The sequence below is a fragment of the Drosophila miranda genome (genome assembly GCF_003369915.1).
Source record: "Drosophila miranda strain MSH22 chromosome Y unlocalized genomic scaffold, D.miranda_PacBio2.1 Contig_Y2_pilon, whole genome shotgun sequence".
NCBI lineage: Eukaryota > Metazoa > Arthropoda > Insecta > Diptera > Drosophilidae > Drosophila > Drosophila miranda.
Genome location: NW_022881614.1, coordinates 6,556,504 through 6,578,737, shown reverse-complemented (window position 1 = coordinate 6,578,737; position 22,234 = coordinate 6,556,504). Strand labels below are relative to the sequence as shown.

At 49.5% G+C, this 22,234-nt stretch overlaps 3 protein-coding genes across 3 annotated transcripts; all 3 read right to left on the bottom strand.

Annotated features, from left to right (window-relative positions):
* Positions 1 to 7,338: 7,338 nt before the first annotated feature.
* Positions 7,339 to 8,721, bottom strand: LOC117192957 (probable palmitoyltransferase ZDHHC24). Its single transcript, XM_033397680.1, has 2 exons — positions 8,601 to 8,721; positions 7,339 to 7,928 (listed from the first exon to the last, which is right to left on the bottom strand). Exons 1-2 carry the CDS (start codon positions 8,719 to 8,721, stop codon positions 7,339 to 7,341), a joined length of 711 nt encoding a protein of 236 aa, XP_033253571.1.
* A 78-nt stretch (positions 8,722 to 8,799) lies between these two features.
* On the bottom strand, positions 8,800 to 9,688 carry LOC117193248 (probable palmitoyltransferase ZDHHC24). The gene is made up of 2 exons (XM_033397991.1): positions 9,457 to 9,688; positions 8,800 to 9,389 (listed from the first exon to the last, which is right to left on the bottom strand). The coding sequence occupies exons 1-2, from the start codon at positions 9,686 to 9,688 to the stop codon at positions 8,800 to 8,802; spliced, it is 822 nt and encodes a 273-aa protein (XP_033253882.1).
* Positions 9,689 to 10,153: 465 nt separating this feature from the next.
* Positions 10,154 to 20,987, bottom strand: LOC117192956 (proteoglycan 4-like). Its single transcript, XM_033397679.1, has 3 exons — positions 20,193 to 20,987; positions 19,216 to 19,685; positions 10,154 to 10,241 (listed from the first exon to the last, which is right to left on the bottom strand). The coding sequence occupies exons 1-3, from the start codon at positions 20,985 to 20,987 to the stop codon at positions 10,154 to 10,156; spliced, it is 1,353 nt and encodes a 450-aa protein (XP_033253570.1).
* Positions 20,988 to 22,234: the final 1,247 nt, after the last annotated feature.

Below are 22,234 nucleotides of genomic sequence, written 5' to 3'. Positions count from 1 at the left end.
GACGAAAATCTGGGGCATCCACAAATCTCAGAAACTATTAAGGCTAGAGTAACCAAATTTGGTATCCGCACTTCTGTTAGATCTCACTATAAAACGTATATCTCAGAATTTCGCCCCACCCCCTTCCGCCCCCACAAAGGACGAAAATCTGTTCCATCCACAATATTGCACATTCGAGAAAACTAAAAACGCAGAATCATAGATAATGACCATATCTATCAGATTGCTGAATCTGGATCAGATCGGATCATTTTTGTAGCCAAAAGGAACAAATCAATTTGCAGTGGCTACTGATTTTCTGTCTCTCTCGCACGCACTCTTTGTCGTGTCGTTTAATATTAGCGGCGTCTGCCGGAGGAGAGACATACTGACTAAGTATCGGGTATAACTGTAGAGTTGCGGTGTCCGCAGCAACTCACAACGTTCCCCCTCGTTCAATTTTCGTTTGACGCTTCATGGTACGGGCGCGCGGGGATAGTACTTCAATTCTCTTTTACGCTACCTTCGCCTCCGAAGTGCTACTCGGCTTCGTCAATGCCTCGGTCAGCACGAGCTCGAGCCCATGATGCAATTATACAAGGTGGTCTCGTCGGGAGCCGAAGTTCGTTCGTGTTGTCCCTTATCGTCAGTGCATGCTTGCTTGTTGATGATGAAGGTTGTTCACGGACGAATTTTTTGATATATTCTTAACCCTTATGTCCCGACAACAACAAAATTATAAAAAAGCATATAAAAAAAATACCACAGAATTAGAAGTAATCTTTATATATTATGTAAAAGAACATTTTAATATAACTAAAAATGTTGAAGAAAAATTATTAATGGCTGCATAAAATTTAACTATTAATATATCAGTAAAATCATTTTATTTTAAAATTTTAAAACCCACGGGCCTGTTAAGGGTTAATCAACATCAACATATACCGTCTCACTCACACTCACTATACTATGTGCCCTTCACTCGCACTTATTGCTAGCATACGTTAAGGGACTAACTTTTGCCGACGAGACCACCTTGTATAATTGCATCATGCTCGAGCCAACCCAGAAATATGCTTGTAGTTGTGTATATGTGTGTATGTCCTAGGTCGGCACGGCCATAAACCGGTTTCGCCCGCAGCATATACGGCTTTTAGCTTCACACACAAGCGCACTGAAAGCATGTCAGTGCTGCGTGCCGAAACCGTAGGGCAGCGTGGTCGCTGATGTCTTTGGCGCGGCACAGTGGGGACTCAGCCGAAATAGTCCAAAAATTGTATGAGTGCTTTAGATAAATTTAATGTACGCATCTAATAGAGAATTTTCCAATCGAATTTTCAAGATAGTTTTAGTTTAGGAGATATAAGCACTCAAAGTTTAACATTTTTTCAGTGTGTAAATATTTATTGATGAACTAATTTAGCAAGCTGAGACGGCCAAAGGTCCCACTGTGCCGCTCCAATGACATCGGCGATCCGCGACCACCGCTTCGACGGTGAAGGCATTGCCGAACAGACGAAACCGATGGGCAGCGGGGTCGCGGTAGAGACGAAGTACAGGCGAAAAGGGAATTGAAACCCCGCGCGCTCCCTCGTGCCTTTGGGGTCCTAATGTTAGGCCCCGCCATAGAACAGCTTTTTGGTCGCTCATGCGACATCTTGGTATTGTCTTTGGTTTTATGCTTTCTCGGTGTATTCACGCCGTTGCTGCGTCGATGCCGTTGGTTTTCGGTCCTCGGTGTATTCCTCTCTCGTTTTGGCTGCTGCTGCGTCGTTGTTGTTGGGTTTTGGTTCTGAAAAGCCAGTGGCGTCCGCCGTGATCGCGACTTGTCCCCCCCCTCAAATAAGATAATAAGCTACCTGGGGCTTAGAGACCCCTCGGGCCGTATAATATATAAAATTAATGTCATGTAGCCTTCGTGGCCCCCCCACGTGGCATTCTTCTAACACTCGTCTACGATGGCCACTGGTGACGCATAACTTCCACTGGTGAGATTCTTCCTCGATTGGTCGGTGTCCAGGCTGCCGGTAGATCTGTCCGTTCTCGATTATAAATTCTCTGCATTCCTCAGGTCGTGACTGGATACGTTTGAGCAACCTTTGTATCCAGGGGCAGGTGGGCAGGTCTTCTAGGGCTCGCTGTATGGGGTCGATAGGTTGCCGGGAAAGAGCGTCTGCTACGATGTTTTGGCTTCCGCGTCGGTAAAGCACGTCAAATCGATACTGTTGGAGTTCCAGCGCCCAACGGGCGATGCGACCGGTTGGATTATTGATCGAGTTTAACCACTTCAAGGCGAGATGGTCGGTGATGACGTCGGAGTGGTAGCCCTCCAGGTAGCATCGTAATTTCCTGATGGCCCAGACGATGGCTAAGCACTCCTTTTCCGTGGCTGAGTAGTTCTCTTCTGCTTTCAAGAGCCTTCGACTGGCGTTCTGGCTTTCGTATTTGGGCGGTCGTTAGCTGGGTGGGTTTGTTCGCGGTCCCGCGTTGTCTCGTACGCTACTATCAATTGGGTCAGTTCTCGCAACGTCTCGAACTCATGTCTACGGGTGAACAGTTGGTATTCCGGCCGAAGGTTCTCGTAGATCCTGTCCAGCTCCCTGTCTGGAGTATACTGAGCTCGTTGCTTCATGAGTCGGAGGTCGATCAAGTAGTCCTGAAAGGCTTCTCGGGGTCGTTGGCGACGGGAGCGGATCGTATCTTCCAAGCGCTGAAAGTATCGCGGGGGTAGGAAGAACTCCAAGAACTCCTTCCGGAACTTGGTCCGGAACTTGGCTTGCCTTGCATCTGGAACGTCCTAAGCCATCCTTCTGCCTTGCCAGTTAGTAGCCCGGAGATGGCTCGCGGCAGTTGTGCTGGGCTTCCGCCATATGAGTCGACCCTTTCTTCCAACCGTTCGATGAAAGCCAGCGCATCCGAGTGTCCGTCGAACTTCAGACCCCAATTGCGCAGTTTATCGGCCAGGGCGGCGCAGGAAATTTCTTCCCTTCCGGGTCGCGAAGTTCCGGCTTCCTCGGGGAAGCGGTGCTGGTGGTGATTGTCACCATGTCGCCGGGCAGTCGTGGTTTCAAGCCGGCCAGAGTCGCCGTGAGCTGCACGTGGGAACTCGGGAATTATGATAGATAGAGGCTGCTCCGCACAGATCCCTTCCTTTCGCTCTCGCTGACTCGGTCCCGGCGACGGGGACGTGTTCCTCGGGCTTCTCGGGCTGGGCGCGCTGTCGAAGACCATTCCGAGCTCTTTGATCCGTTTTTCGATGGCAGTTGGATGCTCACCGCGCGAAATAAAGGCCGAGATCCGGCTGCGTAGTTCGTCCACTGTCCCGGTGGACAGGCCGAGGCCGAATTCGGCGGCGATGGCCTGCAATTCGTCCTTGCGCCGATACGAAATCCACTGTACTCCCATGTCGAAACACGGTGGTCGAACTGGCACTTCGAGGTCTTTCGCGTTTCCGACGGTAGTATCACGTATTGACCCTCCGGTAGAATCTTTTCTTAGGTAACGCACTGAATACCGGAGTCCTTGGGTTAACACGGTTGTCCAGTGGAGGCGTCCTTGGCGTCCTTGCTGCTTGGGGTCCTGGTCGATAGTCCTTGCTATCGTTTTCCTTGGAATTGTCCTGACTGTTGATCCTGGCAAGGCCGGTCGATAGTCCTTGCTGTCGTCGTCCTGGGGATTGTCCTTGTGGTCCTGGTCGTGCTGGGTTCGTTGATTTAAGCGTTGTATCTCGTCCCGTGTTGATGGCTGAACGCTGACTGATCACTTTGAAGGCTGGGCGTTTACTCTCGGCTATCGTTTTGTAGGCCGGGCATTAAATGATCGCGCTGAAGACCGGGCGTTGACTGACTGCTCTGAAGACCGGGCGTTGACTATTCTCGCTGAGGGCCGGGCGTTGACTATCGTCTTCTGGATCTGAGTACGAAATATCTAGCCGGGCTGGTTGGTCTTCGGGAGGATTCCGACGCTCGCTCGACCTCTACCGCTCACAACTCGCTGCTCGCCGCGTACGTGTCGCTCTCTCTCTAGCGATTTCTGCTCAGCTTCGGCTCGGTTCTCTTTCTCTGCCGCCTCGCCGCGGCGCTCTCCTCCTCACGTGCTGACGCTATTGCTTCCCGGAGGTTAGGGAAGCCAGCCTCGGCTGTACGTGAATGATGGGCGGCCTCACGTGCGGTTTTACAGAGATATACAGCTATTCTTGTCCTAATGATTCCGACTGGCCGTGCTTGCGCATGGTACAGTCCCGATTCCCCCTGCTACACGTTTTTCTGATCGACTGTTCCACTTAGCGCCCCAAAACATAACGGAATCCCGGAGTCCCTGCTCGGGCGCCATCTGTAAGGAAGCGATCCTGGGCTGGGGTACATATCTCAGTCTACTCCAGGGTCGAAATTACAGCAATATTTACAATTTGCCGGGACTCCGTATTTCGGACCGACGATGGGGGACGGGGCCGCAGTCCCGCGGACGGGAGCGATCGTAGCATGGACGGGGCAGTTGGTTTCACCGCGAACACTCCGGTTATCGCCGAATAGCGCCTTCAGGGCCCCACCGAACTCAGAATCAATACGGAGGTCTTTACTATGCGATAATACCGACAGGTGTCGCCGAGAGTACCTAGGCTATCGCCTGAGAGTTACTACGAAGCGGAAAGGGGGACTATGCTATGCGGGAATACCGAAAAGTATCGCCGAGAGTACATAGGCTATCGCCGGACGGTACTTACGGGACCCTGTCGGCCTTAGAATTACTACGACGCGGAAAGGGGAACTTTGCTATGCGGGAATACCGACAAGTCTTGCCGAGAGTACCAAGGCTATCGCCGGACGGTACTTACGGGACCCTGTCGGCCTAAGAATTACTACGACGCGGAAAGGGGAACTTTGCTATGCGGGAATACCGACAAGTATCGCCGAGAGTACCTAGGCTATCGCCGGACGGTACTTACGGGACCCTGTCGGCCTAAGAATTACTACGACGCGGAAAGGGGAACTTTGCTATGCGGAAATACCGACAAGTATCGCCGAGAGTACCTAGGCTATCGCCGGACGGTACTTACGGGACCCTGTCGGCCTAAGAATTACTACGAGGGTCTGGGATATCAACGAGCATCACCGAGAGTGCCTAGGCAATCGCCGGATAGCACTTACAAGAGACTGTCGAACTAAGAATTACTACGGGGGTCAGGGATATCGACAGGCATCGCCGAGAGTGCCTAGGCAATCGCCGGATAGCACTTACGGGACACCGCCGAACTAAGAATTACTACGGGGGTCGGGGATATCGACAGGCATCGCCGAGAATGCCTAGGCAATCGCCGGATAGCACTTACGGGACGCTGTCGAACTAAGAATTACTACGAGGGTCGGGGATACCGGCAAGCATCGCCGAGAGTGCCTAGGCAATCGCCGGATAGCACTTACGGGACACCGCCGAACTAAGAATTACTACGAGTACGAGAATACCGACGCGTATCGCCGAGAGCGCTTAGGCAATCGCCGGATAGCACTCACGGGACACTATCGGGCTAAACATTACTGCGAAAGTCTTTATCATACAGGGCAGGTATCGCCGAGAGGGTTTAGGCAATCGCCGGACAGCCCCTTCGGGACCCAGGGAACTACGGGGATCAGGCGAGACACCAACAGGAGTCACCGGGGGCGCTTAGACGATCGTCGGATAGCGGCCTCGGGACCCTGCGGGGTCACAAACTACGGGATGGGATCATGCGGAGGGAACGCCGACAGGTATCACCGGGAACGCCTAGGCAATCGCCGGTCAGCGGCCTCAGGATCCGGTCGGGCTACGCACTACTGGATGGAATCACACAGACTCGGGCAAGAGGCGGGAGGAAGGGCAGGGAAGATGAAGCCTCGGGCCTCCAGGTTCCCTAGTGTATAGATTGTTGGTGGTCGTGCTATGTTTCTGTTATACTACATTTCACTTTATTCTTTCTGGGTTCCCTACCTATCGCACCGCTCAGCAGCCCGTATGCACGTCCAGAGACTCGCTTACCCCTGAACTCCCACGCTTGTATTCGTCGAAAGCCTCCTCTTCCCCGTGGGTACGGCGTAGATGCAGGATCTCCTCTGTGTCACTGATCGCGTTGGCGTGGATCTGGCCCGCCACGTGCCTTACTTTTCGTACGCCACTCGAATTTTATCCGCAAACACGTCCGACTCCTACGACTGCTTCCAAACGAATCTTTCTTCTTTCACGTTTTCCCAGCTCAGAGCCGGCGTTCTGCTGGCTCTCCGATCCAGCGTCAGCGTGGGCGGCTAGCGTCGTCATCTTCCGCGGCGGCAGAGGGCCGGCTTTCGCGTCTCTGTCTCGCTGCTGGCGCGTCGTTACTTCGCTTTAGTTTTCCGCGTCTCTCTTCTGCCGTTGCTGCTGTGGGCTTACTGTTCCAGCGCTTCGTTGCTGCGTCGACGCTGGCGGCTTATTTTTTCGGCGCTTCTCGTCTTCGGCCGTCGCTGAATTGATGCTGTTGGCTACCGTTTCGGCTCTTGGTGTATTTCTCTCTCTCTTTGGCTTCCGCTGCGTTGTTGTTGTCGGGTTTTGTTTCTTGGTGTATTCCTCCCCGTTTTGGCGTCGGTGCCGTTAGGTGTCGGTTCTTGGTGTATTCCTCGCCGTTTCTGTGTCGGTGGGGATCGATTCTTGGTGTATCCCTCTCCCTCTTTGGCTGCTGCTGCGTCGTTGTCGTTGGGTTTTATGCTTTCTCGGTGTATTCACGCCGTTGCTGCGTCGATGCCGTTGGTTTTCGGTCCTCGGTGTATTCCTCTCTCGTTTTGGCTGCTGCTGCGTCGTTGTTGTTGGGTTTTGGTTCTGAAAAGCCAGTGGCGTCCGCCGTGATCGCGACTTGTCCCCCCTTAAAGAAGATAATAAGCTACCTGGGGCTTAGAGACCCCTCGGGTATAATATATAAAATTAATGTCATGTAGCCTTCGTGGCCTTCCCCCCCCCCTTAACCTAAAACTGAAAAGTCAATAAAATAAACACAAAAATCTTAATTCTAATAACGGAATCTCGGGTCCCTACAATGGGAAAATGACGGCGAACTGATGGGCGGAAAAAATGTGGGTGGAGCGTACGCTCCCTCACAACCTGATTTTGGTCTTGGACGAGAGTAAAGTGGAACGGGTGGTGGTGGCAACCATACTCACGGGCGGAGTCGGCTGCAACTCCACCATACTGCAATTTGCCTGCATCCAGCCCGAAGAAATTCCAGCAATAGTCACGGTACTCATCTACGGACTGCCCAGTCGGGAGGCCCCAAAAATACATCTATCTTAACCTAGCTCAAACACAGATCAGTCCTCGCTCTCCTTGGTAGAGGAGATGGCTCTCTCTCCACTGGAGGGCCTAGTGGTAGCCATCGTCGGGTAGATCACTGCGAATGAGTGGCGATAGCCAGGCTATGTGCATGCGCACTCCAAAGACACTTCTTAGGTTCTGCCTGACTCCTCGTTTGTATTTGAGCTTTCGCTGCTTCGTGCGGTCGGCGGAAACTCCGCCACGGAGCACAATCGGCACATGGTAGCCCAACAGGAGGATGCCGTACGCCAAGGCCAGCACATTGAGGCTGTAGAAGAGCAGGTAGATGTTGGTCCAGAAGCCGCCGGTCACCAGCAGCAACATGGGGCAGGTCAGCTTGAGGACTGTCAGCCAATTGCAGTATATGCTGCTATGGATTATCCACATGTAGATCGAGTTGTAGACCAGGGCGTACACAGAGCCCACAAACAAATAGAAAATGAAGCCCATAAAGAAGCGATGGTTCTGGTGGCCGATGCAACAGCCCGTGTATAGGCAGTGGTGATCCCGCTTCAGTATGCAAGCGCCGCATATCTTGCAGTGCCACGATCTGGGCGGGGCCAGCCGTTTGCACTCTGTGCACTCGCGCCACTCAAGGCGCTCCGCCGACTGCTCCGGCGGCGGCTTTACTTGCTTGACTGTGGATTGAAATGGTTCATAGTAGTTCCCATCACTGGGCCATCGGCTGGACACTGTCTGGCTCACCGATTTCTTGGTGTATTCCTCCCCGTTTTGGCGTCGGTGCCGTTAGGTGTCGGTTCTTGGTGTATTCCTCGCCGTTTCTGTGTCGGTGGGGATCGATTCTTGGTGTATCCCTCTCCCTCTTTGGCTGCTGCTGCGTCGTTGTCGTTGGGTTTTATGCTTTCTCGGTGTATTCACGCCGTTGCTGCGTCGATGCCGTTGGTTTTCGGTCCTCGGTGTATTCCTCTCTCGTTTTGGCTGCTGCTGCGTCGTTGTTGTTGGGTTTTGCTTCTGAAATGCCAGTGGCGTCCGCCGTGATCGCGACTTGTCCCCCCCTTAAAGAAGATAATAAGCTACCTGGGGCTTAGAGACCCCTCGGGTATAATATATAAAATTAATGTCATGTAGCCTTCGTGGCCTTCCCCCCCCCTTAACCTAAAACTGAAAAGTCAATAAAGAAAAGTCAAAAATCTTAATTCTAATAACGTAATCTCGGGTCCCTCCAATGGGAAAATGACGGCGAACTGATGGGCGGAAAAAATGTGGGTGGAGCGTACGCTCCCTCACAACCTGATTTTGGTCTTGGACGAGAGTAAAGTGGAACGGGTGGTGGTGGCAACCATACTCACGGGCGGAGTCGGCTGCAACTCCACCATACTGCAATTTGCCTGCATCCAGCCCGAAGAAATTCCAGCAATAGTCACGGTACTCATCTACGGACTGCCCAGTCGGGAGGCCCCAAAAATACATCTATCTTAACCTAGCTCAAACACAGATCAGTCCTCGCTCTCCTTGGTAGAGGAGATGGCTCTCTCTCCACTGGAGGGCCTAGTGGTAGCCATCGTCGGGTAGATCACTGCGAATGAGTGGCGATAGCCAGGCTATGTGCATGCGCACTCCAAAGACACTTCTTAGGTTCTGCCTGACTCCTCGTTTGTATTTGAGCTTTCGCTGCTTCGTGCGGTCGGCGGAAACTCCGCCACGGAGCACAATCGGCACATGGTAGCCCAACAGGAGGATGCCGTACGCCAAGGCCAGCACATTGAGGCTGTAGAAGAGCAGGTAGATGTTGGTCCAGAAGCCGCCGGTCACCAGCAGCAACATGGGGCAGGTCAGCTTGAGGACTGTCAGCCAATTGCAGTATATGCTGCTATGGATTATCCACATGTAGATCGAGTTGTAGACCAGGGCGTACACAGAGCCCACAAACAAATAGAAAATGAAGCCCATAAAGAAGCGATGGTTCTGGTGGCCGATGCAACAGCCCGTGTATAGGCAGTGGTGATCCCGCTTCAGTATGCAAGCGCCGCATATCTTGCAGTGCCACGATCTGGGCGGGGCCAACCGTTTGCACTCTGTGCACTCGCGCCACTCAAGGCGCTCCGCCGACTGCTCCGGCGGCGGCTTTACTTGCTTGACTGTGGATTGAAATGGTTCATAGTAGTTCCCATCACTGGGCCATCGGCTGGACACTGTCTGGCTCACCGATTACGCTGGTGTCGATCATCATGCATGCGATCATGTTCCCCTTGATGTTGAACACCAGAAACATGGCCATGAGGAAGGTGAAGGTGTGGAAGAAGCCGCCCGGCTCGTGGAATGCCGGCAGAACCACAATAATCTCGAACATGAACACAATCGGCAGAAAGACGCCGATGAGCAGGAAGCACAAGACATCTGCCAGCCGCCGGGGCAGCGGATTGCTCCGGATTTTCATTTTAGTATATACATATATCTTAAGGTAAACAACGATCGCAGGGCTTGGAGTTCCAGAACTGACGATGGTTCGCTTTTTCATCACGTGCGGCCAAGCTTTCATTGCAAATGAGGCTAAAGCTTTTTTGGGGCCAAAGCGCCACATACATATTTGTTGCAGAAAGCTTCGCAAGCGAGAGCTGCACTTCAGTCGAGGTAGAGTGAAACTTTATCATATTAAAAGTATATTTAAATCAATTAAAAACTATTTCACAGGGCAGAGAAGCTCCAACAATTTGATGTGGGACTTGTGGAAGCGGATACAATTTGCTTATCTTATCAGACACGACCGCACGACAAGTGTACGTAAACCTAATTGAATGAAAATGCTTGCGGCAACTGTTGTCAAAGTAATTAACTTGAAAGGATTTTCATTGACTCGACACAAATCACCGCAATCGATAGGACGCATTAATTATTTGGGTCTTTAATGTGGGAAGACGTTAGCAGGAATTAGCTCAATAGTTGCAATGGAGTCATCAAAGAAACCAGAAAGGGAGGGATCCTCTATGTTTCTGTTGAGGAGCTTTGGCAGGAGTCTCAAAGAATTTCTCAAGAGCACGGGCCTGCATGGACTGAAGTTTGTGGGAGACTCCGGTCTCAGCAGTTGGGAGAGGAGATGTGAATTACAAATACAACACCTACAACCGACATTAGATCATTTTTCTTTTGCTCATTTGTGGTCGCCTTGTTGATCACATGCAATCTCATCGTGAACATCTACGCCAAGGGGTTCGGCCTTTGTGGGGGCGGAAGTGGGCGGGGCAAAGTTGTGAAATATTTTTACTAGAATTACTACGAGGGTCGGGGATACCGGCAAGCATCGCCGAGAGTGCCTAGGCAATCGCCGGATAGCACTTACGGGACACCGCCGAACTAAGAATTACTACGAGTACGAGAATACCGACGCGTATCGCCGAGAGCGCTTAGGCAATCGCCGAAAGTCTTTATCATACAGGGCAGGTATCGCCGAGAGGGTTTAGGCAATCGCCGGACAGCCCCTTCGGGACCCAGGGAACTACGGGGATCAGGCGAGACACCAACAGGAGTCACCGGGGGCGCTTAGACGATCGTCGGATAGCGGCCTCGGGACCCTGCGGGGTCACAAACTACGGGATGGGATCATGCGGAAGGAACGCCGACAGGTATCACCGGGAACGCCTAGGCAATCGCCGGACAGCGGCCTCAGGATCCGGTCGGGCTACGAACTAGTGGATGGAATCACACAGACTCGGGCAAGAGGCGGGAGGAAGGGCAGGGAAGATGAAGCCTCGGGCCTCCAGGTTCCCTAGTGTATATATTGTTGGTGGTCGTGCTATGTTTCTGTTATACTACATTTCACTTTATTCTTTCTGGGTTCCCTACCTATCGCACCGCTCAGCAGCCCGTATGCAAGTTAACGTACCCAATTCTATTGAGCTCTTATACGAGTTTTAAACAATCTTTGGCTTTCCAAAACGAAAACAATTTCAATCTTGGGCCTCCGCCTAATTGATTTCTAAGATGTACAATCGCAAGGGCTCCCGCCGCAATCCCAATCTTTGACACTCGCCTAAATGGAAAAAAAATGTTTGCCCACACCCGGCTACACATAAACAATCTCACTCCCGGCTTTCTGCAGATCCTGCACTTTAGGCATTTTACAGTTCTCTCTTTGGATGACGAAATCCAATACTCGGGATGGCGAAATCAATTGAAATGTTTATAGAAAAACTATTCCCGAAAGGGATCAACGATGCAAAGATCAGAAAGGTCAAGGCAGTCTTGATCCAGAAGCGACACCGCAAAGTCGAGCTAAAAATTAAGATCGCGCAAACCCTTTGCCCGGAATCCTTTGTGACCCTCTACTTAAATCTATATCAGTGAAGTTAGAAGTAAAATAAAAACTTTTTAAAAACACAATCCGCTACCGCAGTTAATTAATTGGCGCCCAACGTGGGGCGACGTTGTATAAAAAGCACCGAATAATAAAAGTGTTGCGTCGTGCCGAAACCCGAAGGACAATTAATTAATGGAATAAATCCTTCAGATATAAAAACGCGGAGTGACTGTGAGATATAAGATAAGAAAAGTGAGATAAAAAGGAAACAAACCGGTGCTTAGGGTGTGCAAAAATAAATACAATATACAATACAAATACAAATACAATACAAAATACAAATAAATACAAAAGCTAATCAAGACAATTCAAAAATACAAAAAAAAACAAAAAAAACAAAGTTTTTAAACAAAACCAACCAAACCAAAACACAAAGAAAGTGAAACTATCAGCTAAACCAAAGAAGGAAGACCCCCAGAAGCCCCAGTTAAACAAAGAAATTTAAGAAGGAAGCCCCGCTCGAAGACCTGTAAGCCAAATCAAGAAGGAAGACCCGTTCGAAGATCTGTCAGCCAAACTAAGAAGGGCGACGCCTACCGGATAGTTCGTGAGCAAAAGTTGTATTAATAAATATATAAGTTCAATTAGGTTATATTAGATTATAAAACCAAACATATAAGAAAAATTTAAGGTGGTTCAACTAACTTTAGATTTTGAAAAACTAAAAATGATTAACTCACAAACAAGGACCGATCTCACTGCAGATCTGGTCAAACAATTGATAGCATTTCAAATTTCACAAGTACAGGAGCAAATTGTAAATTTAAAACAACAAATAGAAACTAAATCCGATCATTTATCAGATTATCAGGCAGAAACAATAGACGAGACAATAAAAGATGACACCACATTAAAGGTAATAGAATCCCTACCAATTTTCAATGGTGGATTAAACCAATACGTAGGATGGAGGGAAGCTGCAGAAACTGCAGTGAAGTTATATAAGAAAGGAAGTAAGCAATATTATATTGCCTTAACAATTTTGAGAAACAAAATAACAGGACCAGCACATGACGCACTGACCAACCACGGGACAGTTTTAAATTTTGATGCCATACTTTCACGACTTGACTTTGTTTACAGTGACAAGAGACCAATTTACATAATAGAACAGGAGTTAAGCGTTCTCCGACAAGGGAACCTTTCAATAATAGATTTCTATAACGAGGTTAGCAAGAAAATGACCTTGTTAATAAATAAGACAATAATGACTCACGGAAAGGACAGTGAAATCACGAAAGAATCAAATAAGAAAATTAGAGACAATGCCTTACGCATTTTTGTCACTGGCCTAAACGGCCAGATTTACCGAATGCCTTGGCAAAGGTACAGGAATTGCAATCAAATAACATTCGGGCCCAATTTGCCTACCAATTCAGTGGCCCCAGAAATTCAGGGAATAATAACTACAATACATTAAGATTCAACCAACGACAACCAAGGACTAATAGTTCACCATTCGACCAAAAAAAGGATCTTCAGAGGAATAACATGTCATGGGGACAACCCTATTTCTTGGGTAATAGACAACAAAATCAGGCCCCAGAACCAATGGATGTAGACGAATCGATACAAATCAAGAACCGACAGAACAGCAATCAATTCAGGGGAAATAATAATAATAGAAATTATCGGGAGAATACTAACGGTTATTATAGGAGAAATAATAACAATTATAACCAAGCTCAGCATTTTAGGGCAAACGTAGTACCTAATAATCAGTCTAACGAAAATCAGGCGCAGAAACGAAAGCCAAACGAAATGTCGGAACAACCGGCTAATAAAGCAATGCGGATAAATAACATTGAGGAGGACCATTTTTTAGATCAGCCCCCGAAGTAGGTCTGCCCTACTTAAAAAGATTGGATAAAAATATAAACAGAGAATTAAAAGTTTTGATAGATACGGGAGCAACTTTCTGTTATATAAAAAAGGGAATTTACGAAAATAAAAAAGAATTATCAATTTATAAAAAAGTTGCTACAGTGAATGGGTTTTCAATAATTAAATATTTCCATAATATAACTATTTTCAACACAAAACAAGTGTTTTATGAAATAGATGGAATGGAGGCAGATTTACTAATAGGATTTAACCTATTAAAGAAAATCGGATTTGTTATTGATACAGGAAAGGGGACTTTAAGTTATAAAGACAATGAGGAGAAACTAATATATGACGAGGTCCTTTCTTTAAACAAATTAACCTTTATAGAAGGAAAAACCATCCTTCCGTTGAAGGAATATATAATAAAAAAATATTTTGAAGAAGAAAAAGAAATGAAAAGTGATTCAGTAAAGGTAGAAGGAAGTTTATATAGCTTGGGATCAAAAAATCCTGAGAACGCCGACGAAGAATTATCCGTCAATAGTTTGGGATTCAAATATCCTGAACCCGCCGTCGTTGAATTATCCGACATCCAAAGTTTTAATAGTTTGGGATTAAAATATCCTGAGCACGCCGTCGTTGAATTATCCGACACTAAAAGTTCGAATAGTTTGGGATTAAAGAATCCTGAACACGCCGTCGTTGAATTATCCGACAATGAACAATTTAAAAGTTTGGGATGCAAAAATCCTGAACGCGCCGTCGTAGAAATATCCGACATTCAAAATTATGCAAATTCTGAATTGAAAAAAATGAAATTGTATAACACAATAACCTACAAGGAGGACAATTTAGAAAATCTCAGAGAGAAAATGGTATCTATCATCGAAGAAGACCATGCCAATATAAATTTACAGTTACCGTTCAGAACGGATATAAAAGGAGAGATTAACACTGAACATGATAGACCGGTATATGGCAAGCAGTATCCATACGCTTATTCGGTTAACGATTTCGTTAATAACGAAATAAGTAAAATGTTAGATGAAGGTATAATCAGACCTAGTAAAAGCCCATATAATTCACCGGTAATAGTAGTACCAAAGAAGGGAGTAAATGAGGAAGGAACTCCTAAACATAGATTAGTAATAGACTTTAAGAAACTTAATGAAAACACCATACCGGATAGATACCCTATGCAAGATCCTTCAGTAATCCTTGCCAATTTAGGTAAGGCAAAGTATTTCTCGGCCATTGATTTAGAGTCAGGTTTCTATCAGATTTTAATGAGGGAATCAGATATTGAAAAAACATCTTTTTCCATAAATAACGGCAAATATGAATTTCTAAGAATGCCTATGGGATTGACGAACGCTCCCAGAATTTTCCAAAGGGCAATGGACGATATACTTAGAGAACAAGTTGGGAAAACTTGTCACGTCTATATGGACGATATAATAATATTTTCAAAAACTATAGAACAACATTATAAAGATCTAATTCATATAATACAGATATTGCAAAACGCTAACATGAAAATTTCCCTAGAAAAGTCTAAATTCTTTCAATTGGAAACCAAGTTTCTGGGATACATTGTTTCCCAAAATATCATTAAAACAGATCCAGACAAAATCTCCACAATACAAAACTATCCAATTCCTAAAAATATCAGAGAGCTACGTAGCTTCTTAGGACTAACAGGGTATTACAGAAAATTTGTCCGAAATTATGCTACAATTGCCAAACCATTAACAAAATATCTCAGTGGAGTAAATGGGAAAGTTTCACGAAGGGCATCCAAGAAAACATTAATACAGCTGGATGAACCAGCAATGGGAGCATTTAATAATTTAAAGGACAGTTTAATAGCACATATTGAATTAGTACAACCAGATTACAATAAAAAATTCACATTAACCACAGATGCATCGGACATAGCAATAGGTGCAGTTTTGTCGCAAGATGGGAATCCCATAACATTTATTTCTAAAACTTTAAGTAAAACCGAGCAGTTATATGCTACTAATAAAAAGGAATTATTAGCTATTGTATGGGCATTAAAAATTTGCGAAATTATTTATACGGAGTGAGTGGAATTGAAATACATACAGATCACCAACCTTTGTCCTTTGCAATGTCGCAAAAAAATCCAAATGTTGAAATGAAACGTTGGTATTACTTCATAGAAAGTTTCACACCAAAATCATTTATAAGCCAGGCTCAACTAACGTAGTAGCGGACGCTTTATCTCGGATTAAAATAAATCATATGACAGATAGTGATGTCGACCAGACAGAATCAGAATCAGACATAAATACTTAGCATTCAGCAGAGAGTAGTTTTGAAAACGTCATTCAAGAGACTAGCAAGCCTCTAAACCAATTTAAACAGCAGCTACTATTAGCGCAAGGGAGATTCACAGTTCATGAGTTAGTAAGAGTTTATGAAAATACCCGACATATTATTGAATTTGATACGGTAGACAATCTGCTAATCATTTTAAAAGAATTTATTCAGCCTCACTTAACCACAGGAATACACTGCACTTTAGAAGATTTATACCTTATCCAAAATAAGCTAAAGGAAAACTTCATAAATAAATTTCTCTTCACGAGAAAGTTCCTCCAAGATGTAGTAAATTCAGAAGATAAAGCTATAATTATAGAAGAAACACATTGCAGAGCCCATAGATGACTAGACGAAAATTACAAGCAAATAACTAAGCTGTATTATTGGCCAAACCTGCACAAAAAATTAAAAGAATATATAAAAAATTGTGAGATCTGTAACAAAAACAAATATCACAGACACCCTGTAAAAATTCCAATTGGGGAAGCTCCCATTCCAGCAAAAGAAGGAGATCAATTACACTTAGACATATACTATGCCCAAAACCTAACATTCATAACTTGTATAGATTCTTATTCCAAATACTTGGTGGTCAAGGAAATTCAAAGTAAATTAAACATTGAAAATAAGGTAATGGAAATTTTGCAACACTTTCCGTTAGCAACATCTTTAATGACTGACAACGAACCAAGCTTTACTTCAGCACAATTTAGATCATTCATACAAAGAAGTAACTTAACTATTTATTATGCTGATCCCAGCCACAGCACCTCAAATGGTCAGGTAGAAAGGGTACATTCCACACTAACAGAAATAGCGCGGTGCATCAAGGATGAACTAAATCTAACAGATTATTCAGAAATAATAATAAGGGCGGTACTGAAATATAACCTGACGATACATTCAACGACCAATCAAATGCTATATGACATATTGTATAACAAAATAGAACACAAGCATAATCCAATATAACTTAAGGAAGCTCAGACCAAAATGCTTAAGCTACATAACAAAGATAGAAGAGAAAAAGATTATAAAATAGGAGAAGTAGTTTATGAAAAGAAATTCGGGGAAAGAAATGAACTTCAATCCCGATACAAAAAGCAGGTAGTCAAAGAAAATCGACCGAATAAAATTATAATCAACAATAGAAACAGAATTATACATAAAGATAACATCAAATATTAAAGATTTTTTTTCCAGAAAATGTATGCGAATATACTAATACTGACTTTTGTTATATTGACGACTTCGGAAGTAATTGACTATACGCATAGTGACTATCTATTGCTCAAAGACGACAGAGACGTTTACACTTATGAAACATACGCTGAACTTTTCCATATTACTAATTTGAGTTTTTATAGAGAGATAATTGATAAAGAATCCAAATATGTCAACAAATCAATTAATTCAGACGATGAGTGGGAAATATCAATGGACTTAAGTCTATTAAAATTAATGATTTCAGAATTAGTTCCAAAACGGAATGAAAGGGGGATAAATGAATTAGGTACTGTAACGTTCCGTTCTTTTCCCGTCTGATGCAGCTGGGCTGGCTCAGCGGTCGGTAGGCTCGCTGCAACAATATTTGTATGTTGCCCCGACGACAAGTAAGATGGCACGGGTTGGGTCTTGTACTGGTATGCTAGTATGCTTTATTGGTATCTTAAGTCTATCTTACTCTATTCCGACTCCGGTGCGGGTCCTCCTCGGGGTTCTCCTCTGGGGTTCGATGAGCGTGGCGCTCCCTGGGCCCCCCACGGCGTCGCAGAGCGTGGCACCGCCGGCTCTACTGACTGGGGCTAGCGATACTTGGCACGTGGCCCAAATCCGCCTCTCAGTCAGGCGCCTGACGCGTTCGCTCTCACTCGACTCCCTTGGCTTTGCGGCCCGAGGGTGCCTCACTCCTGGTGGGTTGCGCGTCAAGCGTGGCACCGTTGGTTCAAGGGATTGGGGTCTTTGGCTCTTGGCTTCACGCTCGAGTCCGCCTCTCAATCCTCACACAACGTGTGATCCTCTAACGCTCTTTTCCCTTCGCTTGGTCTCACTCTTGTCACTCACTGTGCACTTCACTCTTGCTAGCTCCGTTTGCTGACTGTCCCTTGTTCCTGGTCGCGGCCCTCCTCTTATAGGCTCGCTTCTGCGTCAGCGCCGCCGATGCCGCCTGGCGCTAACGGCACTTTCCGCCATGCGGTGCCCGTATTTTTCCATCGGCGTTCCTTCATTCCCTTGTCGCTTTCCAACGGGACCTGGCTGGTGGCGTGATCTCATGACCATATTTGGTCATGCGCTGGGCCACTGCCGGCCCGATCCCGTCATCCCGCGGCTCTCTCTCCAGGGGTCCTCCCCTCTCATCTTGGGTCCCCGGGAGAGCTCTCCTCGGGAATTCGCCGCCTCCGGATATCCCCGGATAACGGCCGTTAGCGCTTAACCCTGCACTGCCCCCTACGTGTGGGAATACCTTTCCTCACACTTCCCCCTTTCTTTTATTGGTGGAAAACCCCGGTTTTCCGCGTCCCAGGTTTGGGATGCTTCAAAAGCCCCGCGCGACCGGTGCGCGTGCTTTGTTCTCGACCCGGGTGCCCCCTGGCGCCCTCTTTCGGCTTCACGCCTTGCGGTGTTGCCGTCCCTCTCCGATGAGCGCGATCGATTCGATTCCCCCTTACCGATAGTTCGCATAGGAGCTTTTTTCCTTTGCCCCGCCCGGTATAGGATACGGTCGCTATTCTGACCTACTCGATATGACACAGCGTTGCCCTTACGCTCCACTCGATACAGCGTAGGGTCGTTTCTGTGCTCTACTCGATATGTCGCAGCGTGCGTATTCTACTTCCGGATCGCGAATTCCTCAATGGACTGGAAACGTACCATTTTCTCGCGATGCCGGGTGTTTTCTTCGTTTACCTTGTGCGCGTCTGGTTTTTTCTACTACCCTTCGCTGGGCCGCCTGCTTTCCGCCGGCCCTCTGGATGCTTCGGGTAAGTTTTCCCCCCGCTTTGACGCCTTCCGCCGCCTTCATTCAAGCTCCCCCGATTCCCCGCTGTCCCTCTGCTGCAAGGTAAGACCATGTTTTTTTCTTTAAAACACCCTTTTTTTTTGTTTTTTTTTTTCCTTTTTTACTTGTTCTTGTTTTAAGTTACTTTCTTCTCCATTCTTCTTCTCTACTCTTCTTTTCTCCTCAATAACTAGCCCGGAATACCTCCTGCCGGTCGGTGGACACCAATAGCCGGTACCGGACGCCCCCGTCGTTGACCAGACGCTTCACCTTCCTCGCGGTTGGCTTTATCCGCGCGAGAGAGCGCGTGACGACGGCCGGCCACTCCTCGCGGTTGACGGCCCGCCACCGTGAGTTGTCCGCCGACCTCGTCTGGGGCCACGATGCCTGGCGCTGGAGCTCGGGCCGGCGCGCCTCCGCCCGCTCCCCTGGGCACGACGCCTGTCGGCCCAGCTTCGGACGCTCGCCCTGGCCGGGTTCCGGCCATCGCCAAGGCTCAGGTGAGTGTTGGTCCGCGGCCTCGTCCTTCTTCGCTTCCGCCGTTGCTCTTGCGCCGTCATCCGCTTCGCCGTCGGCCGCCACCTCGGCTTCGGGCGCCGCCGCTGGGCCCTCCGCCGTCAGTGATGTTGGCGTGTTCGTCGTGCCCTCCGTCTCGACCTCTGCCGTCCTCCCGGGCGCCTCCTCGGGCACCTCTTCGGCGGTGGGTGCCACCGCTGGGCCTGTCGACTCCTGTGGCCGTGCCCGCCGCCTCGGGTCCCGCTCGTCACTGGCGCGTGGTGCCTCCTCCCACAGTCGAGCCTCCCTCGCTTCTTGCCCGGGCTGCTGGGGCGCGGGCCCAGAGGCCCACGATATGTGCAGCGTTTGCACGTGCCACATCATGCCGTCTCGCACCGCGGAGCGCACCTCCTGCGAGACGAACGGCCCGATGGCGGCTCCCTGTGGCCCGTGGCAGTGCTGCTGCTGCTGCTGCTGATGCTGCTGACGCTGCTGCTGCTGCTGCTGCTGCTGCTGCTGATGCTGACGCTGCTGCTGCTGACCCCCTTGACCGCGCGCGTCGTCAGCCGGCGGCCGACGCCGGAACAGCTCTTCCTCTGCCCCCGGTGACGGTGGGGCCTGCGGCCGTGGCTCCTCCTCGGACTCGACGTGTTCAGGGGGTGGCTGCCAGAGCTCCTCCTCCTCCACCTCGGCTCGTCGTAGCCTCTCCTGCCACTCCTCTTCGGGCGACTGGACTCGAGCCGCCTTCGGCGCTGGTGGGCACTCCGCCTCCTCCTCGTCGCTGGAGATCACCGCCAGCCCGCCGGCCGCGCCCTCCGCCCGCGTCGCCCTTGCCTTCTCCGCTTCCGCCCGCAGACGCGCCGTCTCCCTTCGCTCCGCTGCGTCGACCCGGCTAATACACCGCCATTGGTGCGCGACGTCTCGCTCGTGGCGCTCCGCCTCCGCTTCTTGCGCCGCCTTTTCAGCCTCCTGCGTGGCCTTCAGCCTCTTTGCCAGCGTCAAGGCGTCCTCCCATACACGCCGTTGTCTCCGCTCCTCCGCCGCCGCGGCCAGCGCGAACCGCCGGTGCCATTCCGCGAGGCGTCGTGCCTCAGCGGCCGCGTTATCTTCCGCGATGTCGGCCTGCGTTGACTGCGGCTCTTTGACCGCGGTCTCGATCGGCGTTGTCTGCGGCTCTTTGACCGCGGTTTCGGCCGGCGTTGGCTGCGGCTCCTCGACCTGTGGGTCTGTCGGCCGCTGATCCCCTCGCCGCGCGCCCTCTTCCTTGGCCGTACGCGTCGAACGCGTGGACGCCCGCTTCGAGGCCCGCTCACTGGGCTCCTCCTTCCGCGTCTCCGTGCGCCCCCTCCTTCCTCCCTCAGGCCGCTCCTCGCGCTTACTGGGGTGGGGCTTCTCGCGCTTGTCGGTGCGGGGCTCTTCGTGCCTGCTGGTCCGGGGCTCCTCGCGCTTGCCGGTGCGGGACTCCTCGCGTCTGCTGGCCCGGTGCTCCTCGCGCTTGCCGGTGTGGGGCTCCTCGCGCTTGCTGGAGCGGGGCCCCTCGCGCTTGCTGGTGCGGGGCTCCTTGCTACTGCTGGTCCGGGGCTCCTCGCGCTTGGGGTGGGGCTCCTCGCGTCTGCGTTCTCTCCGTGGCGCCGGCTCCCAGCTCACCAATTCTAGGTCACTTTCCGCCTCGGTGTACCCCGGCGATACCATGGGGGACACCGTCGGTCCCATGGATCCCGCGGTTGACACTAGCGGTGAGGCCAACAATTGTAGCTCCGGGGACCTACTCCTACTCGACCTTTGCTCCTCGCGCTCGACCTGGTACGCCTGGCCGCCGACTTTGCGTATAACCCATAGCCTGATACCCGCGGCGAATCCATTTTCGCTGCTTCGCTAGGTACCTCATTAAATGCTGCTGCATCTAACCCTTTTTCTTTTTTTCCACGTGGTCAACTTTTGAAAAGACCTGATCGAGCGCTGCTCCCGCCTTTATAAGGGCTCGTGCCGGTGTTCACCGTTCCATGTAACGGTGCCTTACATGGGCCCGTGGGACGGCTCTCTCTTGCCTTCCAGCTGGCTCTCTCGCTCGCTCCCGTTTTGAAAGTTATCCGCGCCTCTCGCCGCGTTAACCTTAGGGTGCCCCCTAATTTTGTTAGCTTTCCTCCGGTTCCCAATTTTCTTCCTTTTCCCCTTTTTTTTATTTTTTTTTTTTGTCCCTTTCTACTTCCAGGTCTGGCGACGTGTTGCCCGGCTCCGCCTTGGATCTGGTAAGCCTCCCGAGTTCTTGGGTTCCTCATCTCACCTTGCCTTTCTTCCAGCCCGTCCTTGGGTTCCAGTCCAGGGTGCTGACCGATCTCCCAGCCCGTGACCAATAGGTCCTCCGACCTTTCGCCCGTGCTGCCAAACATCGGCCCGCCCCCCGTGGCCAGCTCCGCCCGTCTCTGGATCGGCTTAGACGCGGATGTCACTCGTGCAGCGCCTCGGACCCAGGGATCATCCGATTCCCCAGCCGGTAGACCGCGCACGGGCGGCATCCGCTTTTGTCCCGCCATCCCCGACGTTAGCAGCTGGCTTCTATGCCCTGGACCCGGACCCGAACTTCTGCTCATCTCGGAACCCCCTTCTCGGGCGCCCCCTCGTCCGTCGACGCACCACGCAACCCGCCCCCCCGGGATAGTGGTAACCCGGGTGTCTTCTACCTTCTTTGCCTTTGATCAGTTCCAATTGGCTGACGAGCTAATCCTCCCTTTTTTTTTCTTGTAGGTCCAGCTGTATTGGTCCGCCGGCCGCCGTCTGCTGCTCCGTTTTACTGAACCTTAGTTGTAAGAGCATCCTGTACGGCCTTGTCCTGCGTGGCATCAAGTTGGGCCACCCGCTCCTCCCTTGTGGGCGATTCATGTCCTGCGTGACACGCGTGGTTCTTAGTTTTATTGAACCCTAGTTGTAAGAGTAACTCGTACGACCTTGTCCTGCGTGGC